Raw genomic sequence first — 26,138 nt, 5'->3', positions numbered from 1 at the left:
CGGTGAGGTGCCACACAAGGGTGAGTACAATTCTTCCCTGCCAGGTGGGCCATACAAAGGTGAGTACAATTCTTCCCTGCCAGGTGGGCCATACAAAGTAGTGAGTAGAAGGATCTTACCTGTCATGTGGGCCATACAAAGGTAACTACAATTCTTCCATACCAGGTGCACCATTCAAAGGTGAGTAAAAGGATTTTCCTGTCTGGTTTCACTTAGCCATACAAAGGTGAGTACAATTCTTCCCTTCCAGGTGGGCCCTACAAAGGTAAGAACATTCTTCCATGCCAGTTAAGCCATACAAAGGAAAGTACAGTTCTTTCCTGCCATACAATTGTACATGTACAATGATCTCCCCTGCCAGGTGGGCCATACAAATTTAAGTACACTTCTTTCCTGCCAGGTGGGCCATACAAAGTCATTGCACTTTTACACCTTGGTGTACAGCCCAGCTGGTTAGTGCTTTTTGACACCCTGGTAATCAGCACTGGTAAGTTCAGACACCTTGGTGTACAGCCCTGGTTAGTGCACTTTTACACCCTGGTGAATAGCCCTGGTCATCGCAGTTTGACATCTTGGTGTACAGTCCTTTTTAGTTCAGTTGGACACCTTTGTGTACAGCCCAGGACAGTGCAGTTTGACACCCTGGTCATCGCAGTTTGACACCCTGGTTTACAGCCCTGGTTAGTGCACTTTGACATGTACCCTGGTTTACAGCCCTGGTTAGTGCAATTTTACACTCTGGTGTATAGCCCTGGTCATCGCAGTTTGACATCTTGGTTTACAGCCCTGGTTAGTGCACTTTGACTCTGGTTTTCAGCACTGGTCAGTGGAGTTAGACACCTTGGTGTACAGCCCAGAGCATTGCAGTTTGACACCCTTGTGTTAAAACCGGGTTACTGCAGTTCTTTCAATGCCTATGACACACTTATATTTAACACCTTTTTAGGTCAACTGAGATAAAGTCTCAAGTGACCTATTCTAATCGCCTTTTGTCCGTCGCCGTCCGTGTTCGTCGTACGTCGTCCGTCAGTAAACAATTTACATTTTTGACTTCTTCTCCAAAACCCCTAAACCAAATTCAATAAAATTTAGCAGGAAGCTTCTATGGCTGAAGGTCAACCAAAATTGTAAATTATATGGTCCCCACCCCCCAGGGGCCTGAGGGGCGGGGCTAAAAAGGGCCAAATTGACTCAAATTTCAAAAATCTTCTTCTCTTCTCTCACATATGATGGAATCAAATACTCTTCATAGATGGAAGGGTCTGATGGTGCTTTACCAAAGTTGTGAATTTGATGATACTTGGGTCTTAATTTTGCCCCTGGGGAGGGGGTAAACTTTACTATAGTTTATATAGGGAAATCACATTTTTAGCTCACCTGCCATACCGTTGCCATACCGTCGTCCGTCCGTCTGTCGTCCGTCTGTCCGTCAACAATTGACTTCTTCTTCATAACCACACATCAGAATTTGACCAAATTTGGTCAGAAGCATGCCTATGGGCAGGGGAGAATTGTACAAATGATGGGCTGACCCCCTGGGGGCCTCTGGGGCGGGGCCAAATGGGGTCATTTTTGTGCTATTGATATAAACGACTTCTTCTCTGAAACCAAGCAATGGCTATCGCTCATATTTGCCTGGTAGCATCACTATGGGGTGGGGATTCAAAATTGTACAAATGATGGGGCTGACCCCCCAGGGGCCTGAGGGGCGGGGCCAAATGTGATCAATCTGGCTATATTGATATAAACGACTTCTTCTCTGAAACCAAGCAATGGCTATCGCTCAAATTTGCCTGGTAGCATCATTATGGGGTGGGGATTCAAAATTGTACAAATGATGGGGCTGACCCCCAGGGGCCTGAGGGGTGGGGCCGAATGTGGTCAATTTGGCTATATTGATATAAACGACTTCTTCTCTGAAGCCCAGCAATGCCTGTCACTCATATTTGCCTGGTAGCATCACTATGGGGTTGGAATTTAAAATTGTACAAATGATGGGACTGACCCCCCAGGGGCCTAAGGGGCGGGGCCAAATGTGGTCAATCGGGCTATATTCAAAATTGTATGATGGGCTGACCCCCAGGGGCCTGAGGGGTGGGGCCGAATGTGGTCAATTTGGCTATATTGATATAAACGACTTCTTCTCTGAAGCCCAGCAATGCCTGTCACTCATATTTGCCTGGTAGCATCACTATGGGGTTGGAATTTAAAATTGTACAAATGATGGGACTGACCCCCCAGGGGCCTAAGGGGCGGGGCCAAATGTGGTCAATCGGGCTATATTCATATAATTGACTTCTTCTCTGGAACCAAACAATGGATATCTCTCATATTTTACTGGTAGCATCACCTTGGGGTAGGAATTTAAAATTATACAAATGACGGGGCTGACCCCCTGGGGTCTGAGGGGTGGGGCCAAAAGGGGTCAATTTGGCTCTCTTAATATAAACGACTTCTTCTCTGAAACCAAGGGATGGATATCGCTCATATTTGCCTGGTAGCATCACTATGGGGTGGGGATTCAAAATTGTACAAATGATGGAGCTGACCCCCAGGGGCCTGAGGGGCGGGGCCAAATGTGGTCAATTGGGCTATATTGATATTAGCGACTTCTTCTCTGAAACCAAGCAATGGATATTGCTCATATTTGCCTGGTAGCATCACTATTGGGTGAGCATTCAAAATTGTACAAATGGTGAGGCTGACCCCCCGGGGGTCTGAGGGGCGGGGCCAAGAGGGGTCAATTTGGCTGAATTGATATGAACAACTTCTTCTCTGAACTAAGCAAGGGATATTGCTCATATTTGCCTGGTAGCATCCTTTTGGGTAGCGATTCAAAATTTTATAAAGGAAGGAACTGACCCCCACTCCCCCCGGGGTGCAGAAGGCGGGGTCGAAAGGGGTCAATTGGTTTAAACAACTTCTTTTCTGAAACTAAGCAATGGATATCACTCACATTTGTGTGGTAGCATCCCTATGGGGTTGTGCCAAAAGTTAATTTTATTTCATGGATTAATGCATTTTTTGACATCAAATCCTCAGGTACCCATATAAAATGCCTATGATATATTGACATAGCAATACCAGTGACAAATATACTTAATCATCATTCTTGTTTCATATCTCATGAAATCCAGGTGAGCGATACAGGCCCTCTGGCCTCTTGTTGACTATAATTTGTTTGATTTCTATTGGAATTCATTCAAACTTGGTTAACATTATCAGCTTGTGAAGGCAGTTTCATGGTACACATTGTATACACATGTTGGCCCTAACTGACCCCCAGGGGCTGATGGGCCCCTGGGGGTCTGTAAAAAGGGTCCAATTGACTGAAATTTCAAAAATCTTCTTCTCAATCCCACATAATGTGGAATCAAATACTGTTTATAGATGGAAGGGTCTTAAGGTGCTTTACCAAAATTGTGAATTTCATGACCCTGGGGTCACACATTTGCCCCTGGGGAGGGGGTAAATTTTACTATAGTTTGTATTTGGAAATCACATTTTTGACTATGATTTGTTTTATTTCTATTGGAATTCATTCTAATTTGGTAAACATTATCAGCTTGGGATGGCAGTTTGATGGTATGCATATGTTGGCCCTGACTGATCCCTAGGGGCTGATGGGCGGGGCTAAAAAGGGTCATATTGAATGAAATTTCAAAAATCTTCTTCTCAAGACCCAAATAAGGTAGAATCAAATACTCTTCACAGGTAGAAGGGTCTTATGCCGCTTTACTATTTATGAATTTCATGACTCTGGGGGTCACAAGTTTGCCCCTGGGGAGGGGGTAAATTTTACTATAGTTTATATAGGGAAATTACATTTTTGACTATCATTCTAACTTTGTTAACATTATCAGCATTGGATTACAGCTTAATGGTATACACGAAAAGGGTCAATTAAATTAACTGAAATGTTTCAAATCTCAGGTGACCATTAAGGCCCATGGGCCTCTTGTTCTTCCTCTCCAGCATATTTCTTCTGCAAATTTTATGAAAAAGTTAATAAATTTTTTTTACACCATTGTCAAAATCAAATATTTGTTGTTATGTATTCAATATGATGTTAACATCAATCACCATGGCAATATGATTCTTTGTAAGTTATTTTTTAATAGACGCAGGATCGATGATTGATTAGATGTTTACCAACTTCTCCAGTGACCAATTAACATGGTCGTCCCTTATGTCCTTTGTGTATATGGTTTGCCTGTGGATGGCGTGACCACCATTTCTGTTTAGATGTAGTCTATGGCCCTGTTTGTGCGATATTGTCAGTGTCTTATGAAATTGATTGGAAGCTGTTGTGTACTTGAAGGCAGTCCAGGTATGTCAATATACAAAATGTAGTAGTTTACTGTCAACGCTCTCAGCTATAGAAGGCTCTGGCAGTGTAACGCTCTGTTACTACGGTAACATGTAAACATCAATGCCCCGGAATAGATGGTGTGATCAAAGTTGTCACTTAATTAGTGGTCATACAACCAAGGTGTATTTTGGGCCACAACTTGCGTTGGTGAACTGTAATCACTATTATCTGAAGTAACACTCATTTGTCCTCCGTGGATACAGAGGATGACCAGCCCCAATAGATCACCCAGCTGACCGAACTGTTCTGGGTGTGGTACACAGAGTTGATGAATAACCTCCATCACTGCCCGCTCCAAGTTCACACTAACCTGCCTTCCCATCTCTGATATCTAACAGAGGGGGAAAATGATTTGTACAGATGTTTTAGTAAGTGACTTCTACTGATATAGACTGATATTCTGCTGGAACTTACTGACATGTAGAAAAACTGGGTTGATTAATATCCCAACTTAAGTTGATGTAAAGAAATAACCTTGACTCATTAGGTTTGGTCACAAAGGTCTTTCATAAAACAGTCTGACACCATGACTGAATGAAGTATGAGACTGTCTTGCTATGTATTCAAAGTCATAATGAATGACAGATCCACATTTGAAGACAAACAAAATATTGCAGGTCACATTATATACACTTTGTTTTCATGCAAAGATCTGTATTTGGAAAACATGATCCAGATATAAAGTTAGGTCTCCTTGAAAAGAATTCCATTTCATCTGTTTTTGCAGTAGTTATTCCCCTTTATTTATTTCAGTATTCATTTTTTTGTCTGGAGAACTCATACATTTTTCAACCAATTCCTTTATGCTTTATAAGCATGATATGTTGGTGTGATTTTCTGTAAAGAATGTTGATTCAACAATTTTGTAAAGGTTGTTACTCTTTGTTTATTTCAGTAATAAACTTTTGTTTTAGACATTCAAAAAATTGAGCATTGACTTTGTAGTGAAAGGTGAGATTTATAGCATTGCCAGCTAGCCATCCTTAAGGTGATGCAAATCTTATTTTAATGCAAGATATCTTATATATATATATAGTATATACTAGTAACACCAAAAGGCATTGGACCACCATATATTGTTCCGCCCCACAGTACTCTTAATTAGTTTGTATTGTGTCGTCGTAATACAAATGTAACTATTGTAATATGAACCATGTCCTATCAAGTTTCCAACTGACGTTGATTAGTTATGTTTAGCTGAATCTAGTTAGTATTTGAACAAAATTTTAAAGACATTTAAATAAATTTTGTGTAACTTGATCACATGATAACAAGCCATTGCATGTTGTAAAAGCTCTATATTAGCACCAGTCTGTGCCTGTCTGAGCCACGCTGTATCTCTGTACAAGTCTCTGAAGTGACATCACAGACACTAGGCAGTAAATTGGTGCAGAACGGAGCTATACTAAACAAATACACTCACAAACTTATTATTTCCAAAATGCAAACACAAACTTGAGAGCTGCTCCATTATTGTTTCACAAAATGTGCTATGTAATTTCTTTTTAATTATGATATTTTTAAGCGTGCAAATGAAATGTTTATCATCAATCAACTGGCAGATCTGAATTACCCGGAAACTTGGCATGTAGGCTCACCCCACCACTTACCATAAACATTCCTGTGATGGTGCCTCGTAATACATGGACGTGCACGAACTGTCCCCTTATAGACCGTCATGCTGCAGATCCATATTCTGGCTTTGTAGTTAGGCCATTGATTGTGTTAGAGTTCTACGACACAGCTTTCTATAGGCGTAATTTAAAGGTAGTAATGCACATGACACATTCTTATCTGAGAATCGTGTCACAAAGCAAATACATGATGAGAGACTTGTGATTTATTGAACAAAATGAAAGAAAACCGCCAAAACAACCTATGAAACTGTCATGGCTTCTGTTTTAAACTGCATTTGAAATATAATCAATCATTTTAACGGTGACTCTATCTCTGAAGATATAAGTACTTATAACAAACACAATCTGCTCAATAGTGTCAATTAGTGGACTTTTCAAATCACCTTTTGTGCAAGTCCTTCCTTTTTAGGTCACCTGTCTCAATTGACCTATTCTAATCGCCTTTTGTACATCTTCCATCAGACATCAAGCATCAACTATTTGTAAACAATTTACATTTTCTACTTCTTCTTAACAACCAATCGCCCTAGAGGCCTGTTGTTGGGCCTATAACTCAGGCCACCGTTAAGGACCATGGGCCTCTTGTTCTTTTTCTGTCATTTGTCCATTAACAATCTTTCTAAGATTTTAAATGTAGGTTCCCCTTGGTCAGTATTAGTGCATGTTTAATTTTCAGACTGATTGATTGGAAAACAAATGGCTGACACATGCCCTTTCTGTACATATTCATTTTGAGACCAACCAGAAAACAAAATTACTGATATGGCTGATCATTCTCAAATTTCTTGTTAAGGTTCTCCTTGGCCTCTGTCCTGAAATGACCAAAGCTGCTGATAGGACATTAAATTACAGATGTATAAAAAAAAATAACAAGACAATCTCTTTGGTCTATAGAACTGTGCGTGATGGCTGACAGGAAGCCATCTTGAATTTAGACAATTTGTTATCGCTGTTTCTCAGGGTATAGGAAATATTCAGTTTCTCAAATAATAAAGGAGTTTTCCTTGGACCCTTGTTATTCCTAAAAAAGATTGACTGATGTAATAAACAAAGGCCATCTTGAATCTTGGCAATTCAATTTTAAATTTGCTGTTTCCCCTTGGGTCTCTAATATTATGGAAGTTTGCTTGAAATATTTCATTTCAACATATTTCAATTGGAAACAATTGGATTGAACATCAGGCTTCAGCCTATACCAAAGTTCTCTCCATAACATAGTACCATTTTTACAAATAAAGAATATTCAGCTATTAGTCAAGAATGGAAAATATAGAATATATATATATATAGAGAGAGATTTTATGATATTGGTAAATAACATATAATGATAGTCTTATGTGTTTTCTTTTTTTATGATATCTCATTTTGTTATTTTACAATTCATTATTAATATATCTGCTCAGTTTCTACACAGGAGAGAGACAAGTGCCTGATCAAAAACAGAGTTTGCGACTGTGATGTCCATTTGTTTGTTTGCTCAACTTTTTCTCTGGCTATTCACATTTTGGAGCTGATCAGAAAAGAGAAAATTACAGTCATGTTTTTTTGGAAAACAATATAGCAATAGTGTAAATGAACTGATTTGAATATTTAGAACCAGTGGCACCAAGATCCATCTAAGATCATGCTTTTCTTTATGTTTTACTTTCCATTTTAAGCCTAACCCTTGTTAATACTGCTGTATAAATGTATATTGATGGTACAATTTAAACTTACCTGGCATCATAGTTATGTACTACATAAAACATTTATCAGTTCTATTCATAAATGTATGTAGTCATGGTCACCAGCTGACAACAACATGGTAGTGAAAAGTATTTATCTGGAGACCTTTCAGGTAGATTTGTTTAATGCAGTGTAAATAAAATCAGAATGATTAATATTTCATGACAGTTCAGCAATATGAACATATAATTTGTTTGCATTTAATGGGACCATCAATGTGAATTCATTCTATCAGCAAACACTTGATGCTATAACTTTGGTATTTACTCCTGTTTAGTAAATATTGAAACACTGTCTACAACTTTGGTATATACTACTGTTTAGTCAATATTGAAATACTGTCTATAACTTTGTTATATACTACTGTTTAGTCAATGTTGACATTATATGTACTGTTTTGATGTTTTTTTACTGTTGGGTCAATGTTGACATTCTGTTTATCTTCAACAGTGTTGACATATTATCTGTTGTTTTGATACATCTCTACTATTGACAGACTCTCAACTGCTTTGACAGAGTTTTAGCATTGAACAAAAGAAAGCAATCCTCAACCTCGACATGTTCAGAATCAATTTACCAAGTAACCACATAGACGTTCTGCCAAATATAGTACAAGAACTGTTATTGAAATCTGACTACATATTGAAGGGATGGCGAATTGTCTTACACTTTGTATTGTTATTTAGAGAAAGAGAGAATTAATTGAAGCTAGATGCGTAATGAAATATTGAAATGGACTGTAGTGTCGGCACTAATTAGAGAAGACAGGCTTGTGTAATTATCTGACGTGTGTCAGGTGACATTTGCATGTGGTAGCTCTATATGTTACACAACAGTACGGTAGATAGAGCTACAAGGTCTAAAAAATATCAAAATTCAATTTCTGCCCAGCAGACCTTGTTAAGCCCAAGTCATCAACTTGTTAAACCATGTACATTACTGGTAGTATACAAAGCAATCTAAAATGAAATCCTATTCCAGCCCAACCTAATTTGCCTGAATGAGATATGCATGCCCCGAGTTTTAGGATTAAGATTGGTTGACATATAAAAGACATATCGCTGATAGAATACATTTGTCACCTTCCTTCATCTAATACTGGAGATTTTCTACATATATCTCTGCTATAAATTGTATTAGGACAGCCTCTCTTGAATGGAAATGATTTTTTTGCTGAACGGTTTGTGTATGTTAAATGTATATTGATATGCAACATCTGTAGATTTCTATAAACAGTGTACAAATAAATATAACTTTTAAAATATAGATATCTATGAGCTGTAGATTGGTGAAATTCCTAATAGTGCAGATGATTAATTTTCAATAATACAGATAGGTAAATTCCTTATAATGTACGTAGGTAAATTTCTAATAACGAGGTTAATACATATGTAGATAGGTAAATTTCTAAACATGTAGGTAGGTAAATTCCTAATAATGTAGGTTGGTAAATTTCTAATAATGTAGATGATGAATTTATATTAATGTAGGTAGGTAAATTTATAATAATGTACATAGGTAGGTAAATTTCTAATAATGTAGGTAGGTAAATTCCTAATAATGTAGGTAGGTAAATTCCTAATAATGTACGTAGGTAAATTCCTAATAATGTAGGTAGGTAAATTTATAATAATTTAGATGATAAATTTATAATAATGTTGGTAGGTAAATTTCTAATAATGTAGGTAGGTAAATTTCTAATTACGTAGGTAAATTTCTAATAACGAGGTAAATACCTATGTAGATAAGTAAATTCATTATAATCAAACTGAATATGTAACATAATTCTTTATATGGATGCTTGTACCTAAATTGAGGAAATCGTAAATGGAAGTGAGAAAACAAAAATGTCGAATAACGTACGTCACACTCGTATTACATATAACTCAATAATATAATAAATTCGGCTTAGGATATAGTATTGTGATTGTAACCCCTAGTGAGTCTAGGATATAAGTATTGTGATTGTAACCCCTAGTGAGTCTAGGATATAAGTATTGTGATTGTAACCCCTAGTGAGTCTAGGATATAAGTATTGTGATTGTAACCCCCAGTGAGTCTAGGATATAAGTATTGTGATTGTAACCCCTAGTGAGTTTAGGATATAAGTATTGTGATTGTAACCCCCAGTGAGTTTAGGATATAAGTATTGTGATTGTAACCCCTAGTGAGTTTAGGATATAAGTATTGTGATTGTAACCCCTAGTGAGTCTAGGATATAATATTGTGATTGTAACCCCTAGTGAGTCTAGGATATAAGTATTGTGATTGTAACCCCTAGTGAGTTTAGGATATAAGTATTGTGATTGTAACCCCTAGTGAGTTTAGGATATAAGTATTGTGATTGTAACCCCTCGAGTATCAAGATAATTGAGGATTCAGTTCAGATAATATTGAGGTTAGACAATATAGGATAAAAAATGTTATTAAATGTTTGAAATCTAATATGAATAAGTAATGAGTAATTAGAATATTTGTAGCCCTCAATTAACATACAGGTGTTATTCAGTTACTTCTTTAACCTGATCCATACTAGCACTACCTGATACTGAGAGTCTGGTATCCATAGTAACTAACAGTGTGTAGGGTGTTTAAGGTTTCAGGTACCAGAATAACATTAGGTTTACTGGTAATATAACGTACCACATATCACTAGTCTTACTAGAAACATTGTGTTGTCAAAGTATGAAAAAACACAATAATTACCAAATATGAAAATATGTCTTTTTCTGCAAGCTACTTCAATAAATTTGGTAAATTTTATATATGCTGTTTCCTTTGTAATGTAATATTTTATTACAAAATGACTCAACATCCTGATACAAGGTACTATTATAGTATAATCTATTTTGTGAAATACATTGTATTGGGTGTATATAATATTTCATTACAAAATAACTCAATGATGCAATGTAATAATGTTGTTGGGTAATATTGAAGTGATGCGGCAAATTGATTTTATTCTGAAATTTAAAAACAGTAATTTAACAAAGCAGAATATATGATTTTTTTTCTATTATTAAAGTTATGACAAATTCAAACTTATTTACCATATCAGTTCATGTTTTTCTTAAATTGTTTCCCTCAAAAATGATGATTTCAAATTTTTGTTATATTCAACATGCTATTTCACTTGCTGAGAGACTGGACTGGCTCCAGTTCCCAGACTGTAACCTTATCTCTGGAGCTAATTTTGTGGAAAATTGGTGAGGCATCTGATACGCATGACAGCTCTGGATTACATTATCACTGTACGACAAACACAGGGGTATTGATTTTATGTAACATATATTTAATGAAACTAGCTAAGGTAAAAACAGAAGAAAAACCAGCAAAGGGAAGAGTTTTTAATACAGTTACGAGAAGTTCGGCCATAAATAATGTATTGTCAGTCCTAGGCTGTCGGGTAATGTCATTGTGTTATTGCAGGTTCACCGATAATGTTTGTGTCCCTATGGACACAATCCCCATAACCAGGACAGTCAAGTATGTGTTGGGAAATATACTCGGGACATCATATTCTTTACATTGTTAGGTTGCGCATATTTTGTTCATTTGTTGAGAAGCTGTTAGCATTGATGGACTTCCCCTTTTGGTCTCATGATCCATGCTAGGTAGATTTGAACATAAATTTGACTTTGTTTTACTTATTTATGAAGCTATGTACTAAAATGTATTGGTCATAGACTACCTGGTGTTATTTCACTCAAATTTCTTCACTTTTCAATAAGTATTTTGAAATTTTCTATTTGAGGAAGTTGAACCTTCAAGCATCACATTGCTATGGAATTTGTATCTTCTCTGATGTTAATGTCTACAATTTATATTATTATGGTATGGTGCATGAGTGGGCATTCATCGTCCATTCAACAATTTTTAACTTCTTCTAGAAATCTATAACCAACTGAGAACTGATAGCTTGCTAGGAGATAGATGGGGAAAGAGTACATTAAAGTTTCCTGATATGAAGGACCTTGATCTTTTCATAAGGGTCACATAAGTTAAACATTCAAGAATCTTGTATTCAAGTTCCAGAAGACCTAGAAGCCTGATTGATTTTGCAAGTAGGTACCTAGAATAGAGTTATATTACATGTTTTCATAAATGCCAGGAGAACAAAATTCTATTTTTTTCTTTGCAAATCTTTTGCACACGATCTAAAGAACCCAGGGTACTGGGCTATGAAATTTCCTCATACCAGTGGCCTTGACCTATTGACAAGGTCAAAGTATCAGAATCTTCCAGAAGGTCCAGGGACTTGAGCTAGTACAGTACCTAGAAGACCCAAGCAGGGTGCTCATCCAGTAGGTTCCTACAATGGAGTGTTATGAAAAGAACAATGGTCTTGGCCTATTTTAAAGGTCAAAGGGGTCAAATATGTTTGTTTAAAACTTCCGAAATCTTCTCCCAAGGTATTAAGTGTCCTCATATAAATGACAACTTATTTTTAAGGTCACAGTGTCAAATACTTCCTTTTCCTTTTGGTTATAAAAGACCTAAAATAATCCTCTTTGGCCAGTAGGTAACTGCTCTACAGTGTTATGAAATTTGTAATGTACAAAAAATAGTATAAGTAAAGAGGAGCCAAAACCGGGGATTTGAATTTACTTCGTATCAAGCAGAAATTTGTATCAAGCAGGTTCGTCTCAAGAAAGTTTTACTGTAATTGGTTTCACATGAGTTATGTTTGATTTAACATAAACACCAACAGTGGAGGTAATTTTTGCTATTTTAATACCATTAACAAATAATGCATCAATGCAGAATTCTACATTATGATTCACTAATGCATCAGTGCATCATATCACCTGTATTAGAAATATTGTATACCATTTCCTGGCACCACTAACATATTAAAATCAATACGATTTATAATTTTGCTATTATTGCTTACTAGTCATGTGGGCGATTCAGACCTCCTGGGCCTTTTGTTCAGGGTGTATTTTATTTGGAAAGTGGCAACATTAGAAAACAGTTTATGCAATTCAATATAATCTAAATTGTTGAGAAAGTGACTAGAAGACATGGAGTGTGGTGTGGCTGGTCTACATCAGACCTGTATACATATACAATGTAGAAAGTTATTGAAAAGGTTGGAAATAATTTAATTTCCTTTAATATTGCCCGAGCTACCAGGCATAGCTGCAGGATCGATACAAGTGCTATATGCTATCAATATGAAATACTGCAGTACCAAAGATGCGAACCATTTGATTATATCTTCTTAGTTGTATAAAATCTTGTTACTTTTTGGATAGTCACAGAATTTCCCTAACTCAGTACATATCGGTCTAGTAGTTCATTAACTTAACTATCTCTAGTTTTGGATGACATTTTTAGCACAGATTTATTGTGTGTTCTATTACCTTACTTTAACACATACCCCTCATTCTCTTTCCTTATTGAAATAAATACATCACTATCATCAACTTGAAACCATAGTAGATTTTGACAACTGTCAACAAAGTCCAATTGTCATACATCTTCCACAGTGCCTTTTCTGATAATTATTAGAGCATCTTGTCCAACTTGTGTCAGTTTTCGTTTTCTTGTCATTATTTTCCAACCCACAACTCTTTTGTCCCACATATTCCAACATCTCTTATATGGCCAGTGTTTACTGTCCTATAATTTTATCTCTTTTTGTGAAGAAGATGGTTTCCTGACATGTCCCCTTACCTGACAGGTCCCGTTACCTAACATGTCCCCTTACCTGACTGGTACCGTTACCTGACAGTTCCCGTTACCTGACAAGTCCCGTTACCAGACAAGTCCCGTTACCTGACTGGTACCGTTACCTGACTGGTACCGTTACCTGGTTGGTCCTGTTACCTGACTGGTTACCTGACTGGTACCGTTACCCGACCGGTCCCGCTACCCGACAGGTCCCGTTACCTGACTGGTCCCGCTACCTGACAGGTCCCGTTACCTGGTCCCGTTACCTGACTGGTCCCGTTACCTGACAGGTCCCGTTACCTGACTGGTCCAGTTACCAGACAAGTCCCATTACCAGACAAGTCCCGTTACCAGACAAGTCCCAGACAAGTCCCGTTACCAGACAAGTCCCGTTACCTGACAGGTCCCGTTACCTGACAAGTCCCGTTACCAGACAAGTCCCGTTACCTAACATGTCCCCTTACCTGACTGGTACCGTTACCTGACAGTTCCCGTTACCTGACAAGTCCCGTTACCAGACAAGTCCCGTTACCTGACTGGTACCGTTACCTGACTGGTACCGTTACCTGATTGGTCCTGTTACCTGACTGGTTACCTGACTGGTACCGTTACCCGACCGGTCCCGCTACCCGACAGGTCCCGTTACCTGACTGGTCCCGCTACCTGACAGGTCCCGTTACCTGGTCCCGTTACCTGACTGGTCCCGTTACCTGACAGGTCCCGTTACCTGACTGGTCCCGTTACCAGACAAGTCCCGTTACCTGACAGGTCCCGTTACCAGACAAGTCCCGTTACCAGACAAGTCCCAGACAAGTCCCGTTACCTGACAGGTCCCGTTACCTGACAAGTCCCGTTACCAGACAAGTCCCGTTACCTGACTGGTCCCGCTACCTGACAGGTCCCGTTACCTGACCGGTACCGTTACCTGACTGGTCCTGTTACCTACTTACGGCCTACACCATGTTTCCGGATTCAGTATCATGATCAAGTGTGGTAACTTTATCTGTTATCCATTTGATAGTGTGCGAAAGACAAGTATGGGAACACAGTAGAAGAGTATTTCAAATTGTCATGGTCAAGGTTCAAGTCCTGTGTCAGATTGGTCAATCACCTCAGTAGCAGCTTTATAAAGCAATGTCACTTTACAATGGTTGTTCAAAAGGTTTACTCTAAAGGTCGAGTAGGAGATGAACTGAAGGTAAATGTCATCTGCTTGGGCCCTGGATTGGGGCTACTCTCCATGCGTTCCTTTATCTGGTCCGTACTAGTTGTACTGAATAGGTGCGGCATCATATAATGGAACGGACGTGAATACCAAGTGATTTTCCATGGTGGAAGCCATCTAAACAAAATATACTCTTCAAACATAAACATTGATTATTTTCTTTTTAGTGACGTAACGGATGCAGACCATATACCTGAATAGTTTTATATCTGATTAATACAATTTCATTAGCAATAGTTTTCAACAGAATGTAAATATACTAAACGACTGAGGTCCCCTCATTTTGGATCAAACAGTACGATTCAGAAAACGAATCACGAGAACCGGCGAAGTTCTGCAGATACTGCGTGTTCCATTACGAGTACAGCAGATTTGTACTTGTACAACTGGTATGGAACCGATAAAGGAAGGCACGGTCTATTTAAACTTGATTGTAACTCCATACCTGGTGCTCTGTTGCCATAGTTCCTAAGGGAACAATTACGCTCGCACAGTAATCTGTGATGTTCAATTATAAAATGAAATATCCTAGAAATATTTGACTGCTAATTGAAATGTATTGCTTCAAGATAATTAAATGATTTGATATTCCTCACATTTGTCTAATGCATTTCATTTGAACATCAAATTTACTGATTACGCATTAGCTTAAGATATAAATACTTTCATGAACATAACCAGCCGTAACCAATTTTTTTTTCGATCTAGATCTATAATATATAATGCGTTTCCAAATAACAATAACGAAATACACAATTTGTCTGAAATATGACATAAACTTTACAACATTTAATATTTACACTGGTTAAATAAACTGGTGTGGAATAGATTCAATTAGATGCGTCGTCACTAAAACAAAGCAAGCTTTGACGGCAGGTATTTGTTCTTAACTGTATTGTATTAGATTAAATGTTTCCAGAGAAAATGACAATATCATAAAAGTAGATTTGATCTATAAAGTATATTCCCCGTAACTCTACTCTTAACATTGGCTCTCATTACAGGAGGACCAGAAAACTGGGCGGCAGTCTTCGGTCTACTGTACTGCTGTATACAGGTGGGAATGGAGGTCAAGAGAAGAGAGCAGGTTCGTCAGCATACAAAACAGGATTGATGATCAGATACCAATACATTATACGCTGTCTTGTTGTTATTAGCACGTCCAACAACATCCACACAGTCATCGACTTCGGATATCCTTGGACGGCGGTCACCAAAACACACCCGCGCAATGCCTCTGGGAACCAAGACGTCACATTGACATAATTTTGTGCGACTGCGAATGAATACTTAGTGTTTGAGACCTGGGAGGCAGTATCATATTATGGTCCGCAAATCTCATTTTTGAAATGAGCTTCACCTATAATACATTTACGGTAGCCGTAATATCCGTTCTGGGTGATTACAAAGGTAGACCATCAGAGAAGTCGCAGGTTGACAATTTACAAATTTATAGACAAAGACCTTTGTTATATGTATTGGTGATAATCATTTTATGTAATTGGTGCTTATTGAATATTACAGTCATGGATATAATTGAGGACTCTGTGGACCCCAGAAGCATTTTAGTGAATCTCACTTCGATGAAAAACTAATTATACAGTTTGTGGCTGTAAAAATGTGAAATTATATAGATGTAATCTATATTTTCACGCCTTGTTTTTCGTTGTAACTTTGACATATTTATATAAATCAAAGAAATACTTCTGTTATTTGTGTATTTAGTAGTTTAACAAATATGTGAATATCAGAACTATATACTGTAATACATTAAAGAAAGTCTATGAAATATGACATAGAATAATACAGCGTTTGTCATTTTTTAAACCATTCGTGATGACGATAATCGATAGTATTCTATAAATAGATTTGATGCTGATTGCGCACCCTGTACCTGGTATTTATGAAGTCAGAAATGACAAAAAAAAGCCGTGCGTTAATGAAGATTTCCAACACTTCTGTCTGAAGCAACTTTTCATCAGATCACGTATGAGAAACGAATAACAGGGTTTGTATTTACTCCTGATAAATACAGATGTATTGGTAAAGTTGATTGTGGTACGATCTGACATGTCCGGGCATTCGTATTAAATGGAACATAACGCGTAGCTGTAAATTAAATGTTTCATAGAATATTATCAACTCCAAGCCCAGGACACTGGAGCTATAAGTTGATTTTTTTTAATTAATTATTTTTTTTTTTTATTTTTTTTTTTGTGGAGATCAATTTGAGAGGATAAGCATACGACCACAGGTGCCTGAGAGAAAAGTGTTTTTCTGTGGTCCCCAACACTGTAAACATGAGATGTGATAGTCACAATAATGATTCATATAGCGCATTATAAAATTGTTAAAATTACTCTAATGCACATTGCATTATATGCACAATTTTGTATACAATCGTTCTTGTGTTACACAGTGTACAGAAGAAGCTTTAACTGTAGGCCTATATGGCATGAATACACTTCGCATTAGCGTAAAAGTCGTTAATCTACGAGGGTACATATGTCAAAGATATACAGGACGTCTGCGTGAGGATCTTAATTACAGACATACAGTGTGTATAGGTGCAATAATGTGACGGCCTGCGTCCTGGTAGCAGATGGTAAGCTATTGTACAGAGAGTTGGTTACCTTCCCAAAACACCAACATTATAATGGTCACGGTGTATAAACAGGTACATGTACGTCACAGATCAGTTGTCTCCGATACCAGTGATCGTGCCTGATGGTATAACATGTAGGATCAACTCAATAAGTTCCAAGACCAGACACAATATATTTGTGTAATTATACATTTTGAACTAATTTTGAAATCACATTCGTAACAAATCCTATAGGCAATCCAGAATTTCGGAATTTTCGGGGAATATTTGCAATGTAACCTCATGAATTGTACAACTTTTCAGCAATTATACAAAAATTGATCAGATCTCAGTATGAATGACTAGGCACATTTTGTTGGGGGTGTATAAAGCAAAATATATATAAAAAAAATTCAATGTAATTTGGAGACAGAACGACCATGTGCTGGCAAGTCTACCCGGAATGATAAAATATAACATACCATAAAGGCTACAGAAACTCAAAATCAACAGTATCATACGGACGAGCCAGGAGAGATAGGATTGATCTAAGTGACATCAACAACAAGGAAGCTTGCAGATTTGTGTGGATTCTGGAAAGATGTGGCAACATGGCACAGCTAAGAGAACACAAACAAATGATCTTCCCACATTAATCCATTTGCGATGCTGAGAAAGAAAGAGTTCGCTATCAGAAGTACAAGGCTTTTGAACTCTCTCCGAGAGGATCTTCCTGTATTAGAAAAATTATCAAAGACATTAAAAAAATTAAAAAAGACATTAAAACAATAACATAACACTCAACAGAACTGAGTTAATGGCAACGTGACCTCCTTTGTAAGGACAGGTCATTAGTTCCGACCGATATGTGTTACACTCGGATTTAGCTATAGGATGTGGTGTTTCGTCACTGTTTAATGATTGAATTAACCCCTGTCAAAACCATGAATGACCCACCAAACGACGTCTGGCCTACTACAAAAATGGTCACGTGGTACCTCAACCGCCTTCTGTCACAAAGATCTTATGATCAGTATCGGAGAGAAGCAGTTGACTGAACAGGTCAGTATCACAGAGAAGTTGACTGAAATGGTCAGTATCACAGAGAAGTTGACCGAACTGGTCAGTATCACAGAGAAGTTGACCGAACTGGTCAGTATCACAGAGAAGTTGACCGAACTGGTCAGTATCACAGAGAATTTGAATGAAATGATCAGTATCACAGAGAAGTTGACTGAAATGGTCAGTATCACAGAGAATTTGAATGAAATGATCAGTATCACAGAGAAGTTGACTGAAATGGTCAGTATCACAGAGAAGTTGACCGAACTGGTCAGTATCACAGAGCAGTTGAATGAAATGGTCAGTATCACAGAGAAGTTGACCGAACTGGTCAGTATCACAGAGAAGTTGACCGAACTGGTCAGTATCACAGAGAAGTTGACTGAACTGGTCAGTATCACAGAGAAGTTGAATGAAATGGTCAGTATCACAGAAGTTGACTGAAATGGTCAGTATCACAGAGAAGTTGACCGAACTGGTCAGTATCACAGAGAAGTTGACCGAACTGGTCAGTATCACAGAAGTTGACTGAAATGGTCAGTATCACAGAGAAGTTGACCGAACTGGTCAGTATCACAGAGAAGTTGACTGAACTGGTCAGTATCACAGAGAAGTTGACTGAACTGGTCAGTATCACAGAGAATTTGAATGAAATGGTCCAGTATCACAGAGAAGTTGAATGAAATGGTCAGTATCACAGAGAAGTCGACTGAAATGGTCAGTATCACAGAGAAGTTGACCGAACTGGTCAGTATCACAGAGAAGTTGACCGAACTGGTCAGTATCACAGAAGTTGACTGAAATGGTCAGTATCACAGAGAAGTTGACCGAACTGGTCAGTATCACAGAGAAGTTGACTGAACTGGTCAGTATCACAGAGAATTTGAATGAAATGGTCCAGTATCACAGAGAAGTTGAATGAAATGGTCAGTATCACAGAGAAGTCGACTGAAATGGTCAGTATCACAGAGAAGTTGACCGAACTGGTCAGTATCACAGAGAAGTTGACTGAACTGGTCAGTATCACAGAGAAGATGACCGAACTGGTCAGTATCACAGAGAATTTGAATGAAATGGTCCCGTATCACAGAGAAGTTGACTGAAATGGTCCAGTATCACAGAGAATTTGAATGAAATGGTCCAGTATCACAGAGAAGTTGAATGAAATGGTCAGTATCACAGAGAAGTTGAATGAAATGGTCCAGTATCACAGAGAAGTTGAATGAAATGGTCCAGTATCACAGAGAATTTGACCGAACTGGTCAGTATCACAGAGAAGTTGAATGCAATGGTCAGTATCACAGAGAAGTTGACCGAACTGGTCAGTATCACAGAGAAGTTGGTATAATTGTTTCTTATTTAAAGACAATTAAGCTGGTGTTAATCGGATGTAAATTTGAAACATTAATTAATTGGCATTATATTAAAATATATTTATATATACTAATATATGTTTTTATATTAGTAGAAGTCTACCAAGGAACTTTTTCTCTCTTTTTTCGTTCTACATATGTTTCTATTTTTTCTTATGATATTGATGATAGAATAATAGTGAAGATCATCGTAACCACGTAGATATAGATATATGTAAATGTACAGCAGAGAGCCCCTCCGTTATCATGACAAAACCGTTAAATCTTGTTGCTATATATATCTCTTCACAGAATTCTAAATTTGTTTAAAACCGTATAGCAGTCAAAACTTGGACGAATTAATGAGAGAATATATTTTCGTTATAAAATATTAACATTTTATTTATGGTGTTTCTACAATGGAATATTGCGCCATTTTAACACTACCTGAAAAGTGACATTCAATATATTACATTTTATCCGAACTAGTGTACGGTACAGGAATGTCAGAAAGCAAAACATGAATTATTGAATAATATGTACATGCATGCATGATCGATGTTGACAGGTCCACTTACATCCTCCGTAGATCAGCGGAGGGGCGGTCCTTACGCGGTTTATTTTCTATACATAGGACTATTATACCACACACACCTGACAGGTCTATTAGGTACGCCGTAGTACCCAGTCGGAGCTCCTGTCAGGCTTTTGTGCTGCTAACCTTCTGTTTCCATAGATACTAATAACCTATATAGAAAGGTGCCACTCAGAATTCTACAGTTTCGTTTTTTATTATTTAGTTGTTACTCATAAAATTTCTCTGGGTGGAAACATTTTACCATTTAAACCGATATTGGGTTTAACCTGATCAATTTATAAATACACGCTAGGTTACTGTGAACTCCATAACAGCCTTCTTGTATTACATGCAATAACACAATTTTGTAGTAGATATGGTAATTACATGTATATTAACCGAACACGGGTTGTCTTCAAACGCCTACACGTACCACGTGTCTCCCGCGTCAATAACCAACACTATCGCATATCTTCACACTTCTACGACACTGCTATCACGTGTCACAAGATCATTCTCTAACGCTATCACGTGTCACAAGATCATTCTCTAACGCTACCACGTGTCACAAGATCATTCTCTAACGCTACCACGTGTCACAAGATCATTCACTAACACTATCACGTGTCACAAGATCATTCTCTAACGCTATCACGTGTCACAAGATCATTCACTAACGCTATCACGTGTCACAAGATCATTCTCTAACGCTATCACGTGTCACAAGATCATTCACTAACGCTATCACGTGTCACAAGATCATTCACTAACGCTATCACGTGTCACAAGATCATTCTTTAACACTCTCACTTGTCACAAGATCATTCACTAACCATATCACGCGTCACAAGATCATTCACTAACGCTATCACGTGTCACAAGATCAATCACTTACGCTATCAGGTGTCACAAGATCATTTACTAACGCCATCACTTGTCACAAGATCATTCACTAACCACATCACGTGTCACATGATCATTCACTAACGCTATCACGTGTCAAACGCTATCACGTGTCACAAGATCAATCACTAACGCTATCAGGTGTCACAAGATCATTTACTTACACCATCACGTGTCACAAGATCATTCACTAATGTTTTCACGTGTTCACTAGATCATTCGTCATCGCTATCATGTGTCACTAGATCATTCGTCATCGCTATCACGTGTCTTCAATGTTTTTTACTAACGCTGTCACGTATCCATAGACACATACATCAAGGTAATCGCCTGTCTCTGTACTCACCAATCATATGACGTAATATGGGTCCATGGTAACATTAATGCATGTCTATGATGAAATGAAATGCGTTGACAATACGCGTCTATGGCAAATAATGTTATATTGTAAACTTACATTACAGCGATTTTGACGCGTGAAGCATTCTAGATTCTATAATTTTTTTCTTTGGCATGATCGTGGTCACGCCAATTAATCAAATACATAATTGATAATGTTTATATAATAATTAAAATTATAATATTTGCGATATCGTCATAATTACAACTGTATTGAATGCAGAACGGTTTTTATAAGAGCGTAGGTCTCGATAATGGACATACTTTTCCCGTATCCAGCTTATATTGCAAATTCAGTTTTGTTATAGAAGCGATAAAAAATGGAATGATAGATTCTAGTATGATTTTAATTAGTAATTGTGACACAAAAGGACAAGGACACCTGGAACAAGGGCAGTTGAGCAGACTAAATTAATCATACACTGAAAAATACCATTGTACACGGAGATGATAACAGACACCATAAAGCAGTTTAATGCAGGAATTCAATGGTTGCTGCAGCATTTGTGATATATAGTCATCGATATCATTGATTTGACTGCATACCATTGAAATGTAGTATATCTTTTATTCATTTTTATCAGTTTATAAATACTGAACATACAAATTAGCCAACGTTTTTTATATACCATGTTAATTGTGAGTTGCAGCATTTCCCTTTAGCCTATAGTCAGGAGGTTAGTAGGATGTCCGCTCAAGAGAGTGAGGATGGGTTGCCTGTTCGAGCCACATTACTGATGACAGGGTGATTTTTATTACATATTCCTAAGACTGGACCAGGCTTAATACTGATCGTTCGTCCTGTAAATTAGCTGATGCCCAATTGTTCCAATTTATTCAGACGTTTAATAGAAATTGTATTGGTCTCAAGTTGGTATGTCTTAATCAACACAAAAGTCTCATGGTCCTTGGTTCGAGTCCCGGTCTGGTCCTTTTAGTTTTCATTCCTGATACATTAAATGACACAGGTGCTAAATTAAAATATTGTTTGTCTAGTTGAAGGACCCGATTTTTTATTTTGCATAATATATCAATCTAGTCGATGATGAGTCCTTTTACTTCTGTCTATAAATCATCCGTTATGCTTTTCTGTGATCGATCATAATTTCACTATAACATGGACTTTTTTGTTATTGAGATTTTCAGCAAACTTGAAAAATGAATAGATGAAGAAATGTATAATATTTACATCAAAATACATTAAAAGAATAACTAAATTTAACATACTCAAATTGTTTTCCAAAATTAGAAAAAAAAGTAGTTTATAGATATTTGCTTTTCTGTTCATGATTGATCAAAAACCGATCACTGAATGATTGATCAATAATCGATCACTGAATGATTGATCAATAATCGATCACTGAATGATCTATTAATAACTGATCACTGAATTATCGATCAATAACCGATCACCCAATGATCGATCAATAACCGATTACTGATTGATCGATCAATAACCGGTCACTGATTGTTTAAGAAATAGTGATTAGCCATCAGGAATTTTAAAGTGATTCTCAACACTAGCAGCTCCTTGCATGCTATGATACAGCTATACGGATAAAATGATAAAATTGTTTTTGAATTTCTATGCCACAGAGCCATTACGTCAAGCACGTGCGGGATTCGTAATCACGACTCTTCGGTCATGTCGCTCTGCGTCCTACCACTAGCCCACCGGGCCTCCGTCGAAATCAAATCTTTGTACGGTCACAATACACTCGGGTAGTACACCATGAATATTATATTTACTCTTCCGTCTATGTAAAACTGTGATATTGAAATATTATATTGATCTTTTGTCAGTGTAAAACTGTAATATTGAAATATGATATTTACTCCTTCGTTAGTGTAAAACTGTATTATTGAAATATGATATTTATTCATCTGTCAGCTTAAAACTGTAATATAGAAAGAATTAACCATTAATGTCTTTATAACTTTATTATAGCTACCAACTGAGAACACACTTGGTGTAGGATCAATGTTGTGGTATGTCCTCCATTTTTCTGGCCAGCGTGCGTGTCACACATTCGTACTGTTTTACTCCTGTGGCAGGTCATGATTATTGAACAGAGTGAACTTTTCACTGGGTTACTTGTCAGCCCTGGTGTATTAACACCCAGTCTCTTCCCCTGGTAACCTAATAAAATAAATTCAACGCGGAAGGAAACTATCGAGTTTTACTGATCAAAATACGTTCTTTTATCTCAAGTCTTCTAATGGAAATAATATCAACCAGAAAGCCGACAGCACCCGCACATCGAGGAATTCATTTCTGTTAAATGTCTTTTACACGTGGTTTGCATAAGTCGATATTTTGTCTATTTAAGGGGTTTCTTTTTGAGCTGTCATAAATCTGGATGTTTGAGTGACGTCAGCCTATAATTCTGGTGACAATTAGAACATGTTTGGTCACGTGTCCACAACCCAAAGGTCCGGTTATAACTCTCCAGGTCTTCTCAATATCGCAAATTATACCTCGGATACAATACGTAAACCTGTCTGTAATTGTTCAGTAATAATAATATTTACCTGTATAGTGTTTCAAAGATCCCTTAGTCAATTAGTTATTGGGGTTATTTGGTAAGGTCATTTATTTCAACTAATCACCTGATGGGTATTATGGAATTCCATGTGCAATCCAAGCACTTCTTGTTGGGTAAATGCATCGATAACATAACAATATTCATTTTAAATTTCAATCAGTGAATTATGAGGTTTTATGCTGACGATTAATTCTAAAGAAAGCACTGTGTATATAGATAAAGAAATCTTAGAAAATATTTTTAGGAGTTATTCATCTCGATATTAAGAATAATATAATTGTTAATCATCATAAACCAACAGCATATTTTATATATGTTGTCTCCATGGACCTTACTATCCATGTGTGGCAGTTTGCTTATCTTTAGTTTAACCTAAATGAATGACTTTGTGATGTTTCCACGCTGTATGAGTAATTTAATAAATGAACCCTGTACTTACATAATGTTTTGTGCGATTGATATATCACAAATCCAGTAGATATATAACGTTTGCGCGCAGTGGGTTTCAGTGGTGATTATATTGAAATAAAACGACTACATTACAAACGCTATGAGATAACAACATGACATTCATTTCAGTGTAATGTATAGCCGGCTGGCATCAAATACGACTCGAGAGGCACGTTTTTTACGTCATACATTTGTATTCAGAAATATGATGGATCAGGTCACGGGTAGCTACGATGGATGATTGATATGTTGTGAGCCTCGTATTGAAGGAGGTACTCAAGGATGTTCTTTTTCAAACCTACTATTCTCTGTCTATATAGGGCCATGTATCCAAGGACTGGTCTCATTTGGTTACTTTATATCGACGAGGTAGCACTCTTAAGTAAACAAGACAAGCGGCTTTTGCAAAATGGACAAAATCGGTGAAAGAGCAGTGATCAAATATTTGCATAAAAAGGTTTAACACCTAAGGATATCCATAATGATATGATAGCAACACTAGGGAAAGATGACCCTTCATTTGCTACAGTGAAAATGTGGGTGGCGGAATTTAAGCGCGGCTGACAGAGCCTTGAGGATGACCCCAATGTTGCAACCCCAAAAATGGTCTATACAGTTCATGATATTTGTTATGATTGACAGACGAGTCACAGAAAGATATATAGCAAGTAGAGTTAGCATTTCACAAGAAAGAGTACATTCCATTCTGACCGAGGATCTTGCAATGAGAAAGCTTTCGGCCCGATGGGTACCAAGACTTCTGATAGTTGATCAGAAGCACACCAGGTGCACATAATCGCCTGCTAATCTTAACCTTTTTGAGGAAGATCCTGCCATTCGTCAGAGATTTGCATATGGATGAAACATGTATTCATCATTTTACCCCAGAGACCAAACAACAATCGAAACAATTTAAGCACCCTAGCTCCCCCACGCCAAAGAAGGGAAAGACTGTTCCATCAGCAAGGAAGGTTATGGCCTCGGTTTTCTGGGATGCAGATGGTATTCTTCACGTCTGGGGCAGTTACGGGAAAATGTTAAACTTAAACGCCACGGAAAGCTCACTAAAGGTGTGTTTTTCCATCAGGACAATGCTCCTGTTCACAAGTCTGTCATTGCCATGGCTGCTATCCACGATTGTGGCATTAAATTGATTGGGCAATCGCATTCTTCACCTGATCTAGCTCCATCAGACTTTCATCTATTTCCAAAACTGAAAACAGCTATTTCAGGCCCCAACTTTCAGACCGATGATGACGTCGTACATGCAGTGGATGACTTTCTGAGCAGCCAAGAAAAGGAGTTTAGTCAGAACTAGACACCCTAGTTTAGTCAGAACTAAACACCCTAGTTTAGTCAGAACTAAACACCCTAGTTTAATCAGAACTAGACACCCTAGTTTAGTCAGAACTAAACACCCTAGTTTAGTCAGAACTAAACACCCTAGTTTAGTCAGAACTAGACAACCTAGTTTAGTCAGAACTAAACACCCTAGTTTAGTCAGAACTAAACACCCTAGTTTTGTTAGAACTAAACACCCTAGGTTAGTCAGAACTAAACACCCTAGTTTAGTTAGAACTAGACACCCTAGTTTAGTCAGAACTAAACACCCTAGTTTAGTCAGAACTAA

The 26,138-nt window shown here is 37.5% G+C and overlaps 1 protein-coding gene across 2 annotated transcripts in view; it reads left to right on the top strand.

The window, feature by feature from the left end:
• The window catches only part of LOC117324205 (protein-cysteine N-palmitoyltransferase HHAT-like), a 58,862-nt gene extending 42,423 nt beyond the window's left edge, over positions 1-16,439 (top strand). For both annotated transcript variants that reach the window (XM_033879947.1, XM_033879946.1), the window contains exon 11: positions 15,640-16,439. In XM_033879947.1, coding sequence (XP_033735838.1) covers positions 15,640-15,749 — 110 coding nt within the window. In that variant the 3' untranslated portion in view covers positions 15,750-16,439. The remainder of the gene's footprint in view (positions 1-15,639) is intronic.
• The last annotated feature ends 9,699 nt before the right edge of the window (positions 16,440-26,138 follow it).

Source organism: Pecten maximus, chromosome 3 (assembly GCF_902652985.1).
Source record: "Pecten maximus chromosome 3, xPecMax1.1, whole genome shotgun sequence".
Lineage (NCBI taxonomy): Eukaryota > Metazoa > Mollusca > Bivalvia > Pectinida > Pectinidae > Pecten > Pecten maximus.
The sequence above is the reverse complement of the archived record's forward strand: the minus strand, read 5'-3'. Positions and strand labels throughout refer to the sequence as shown.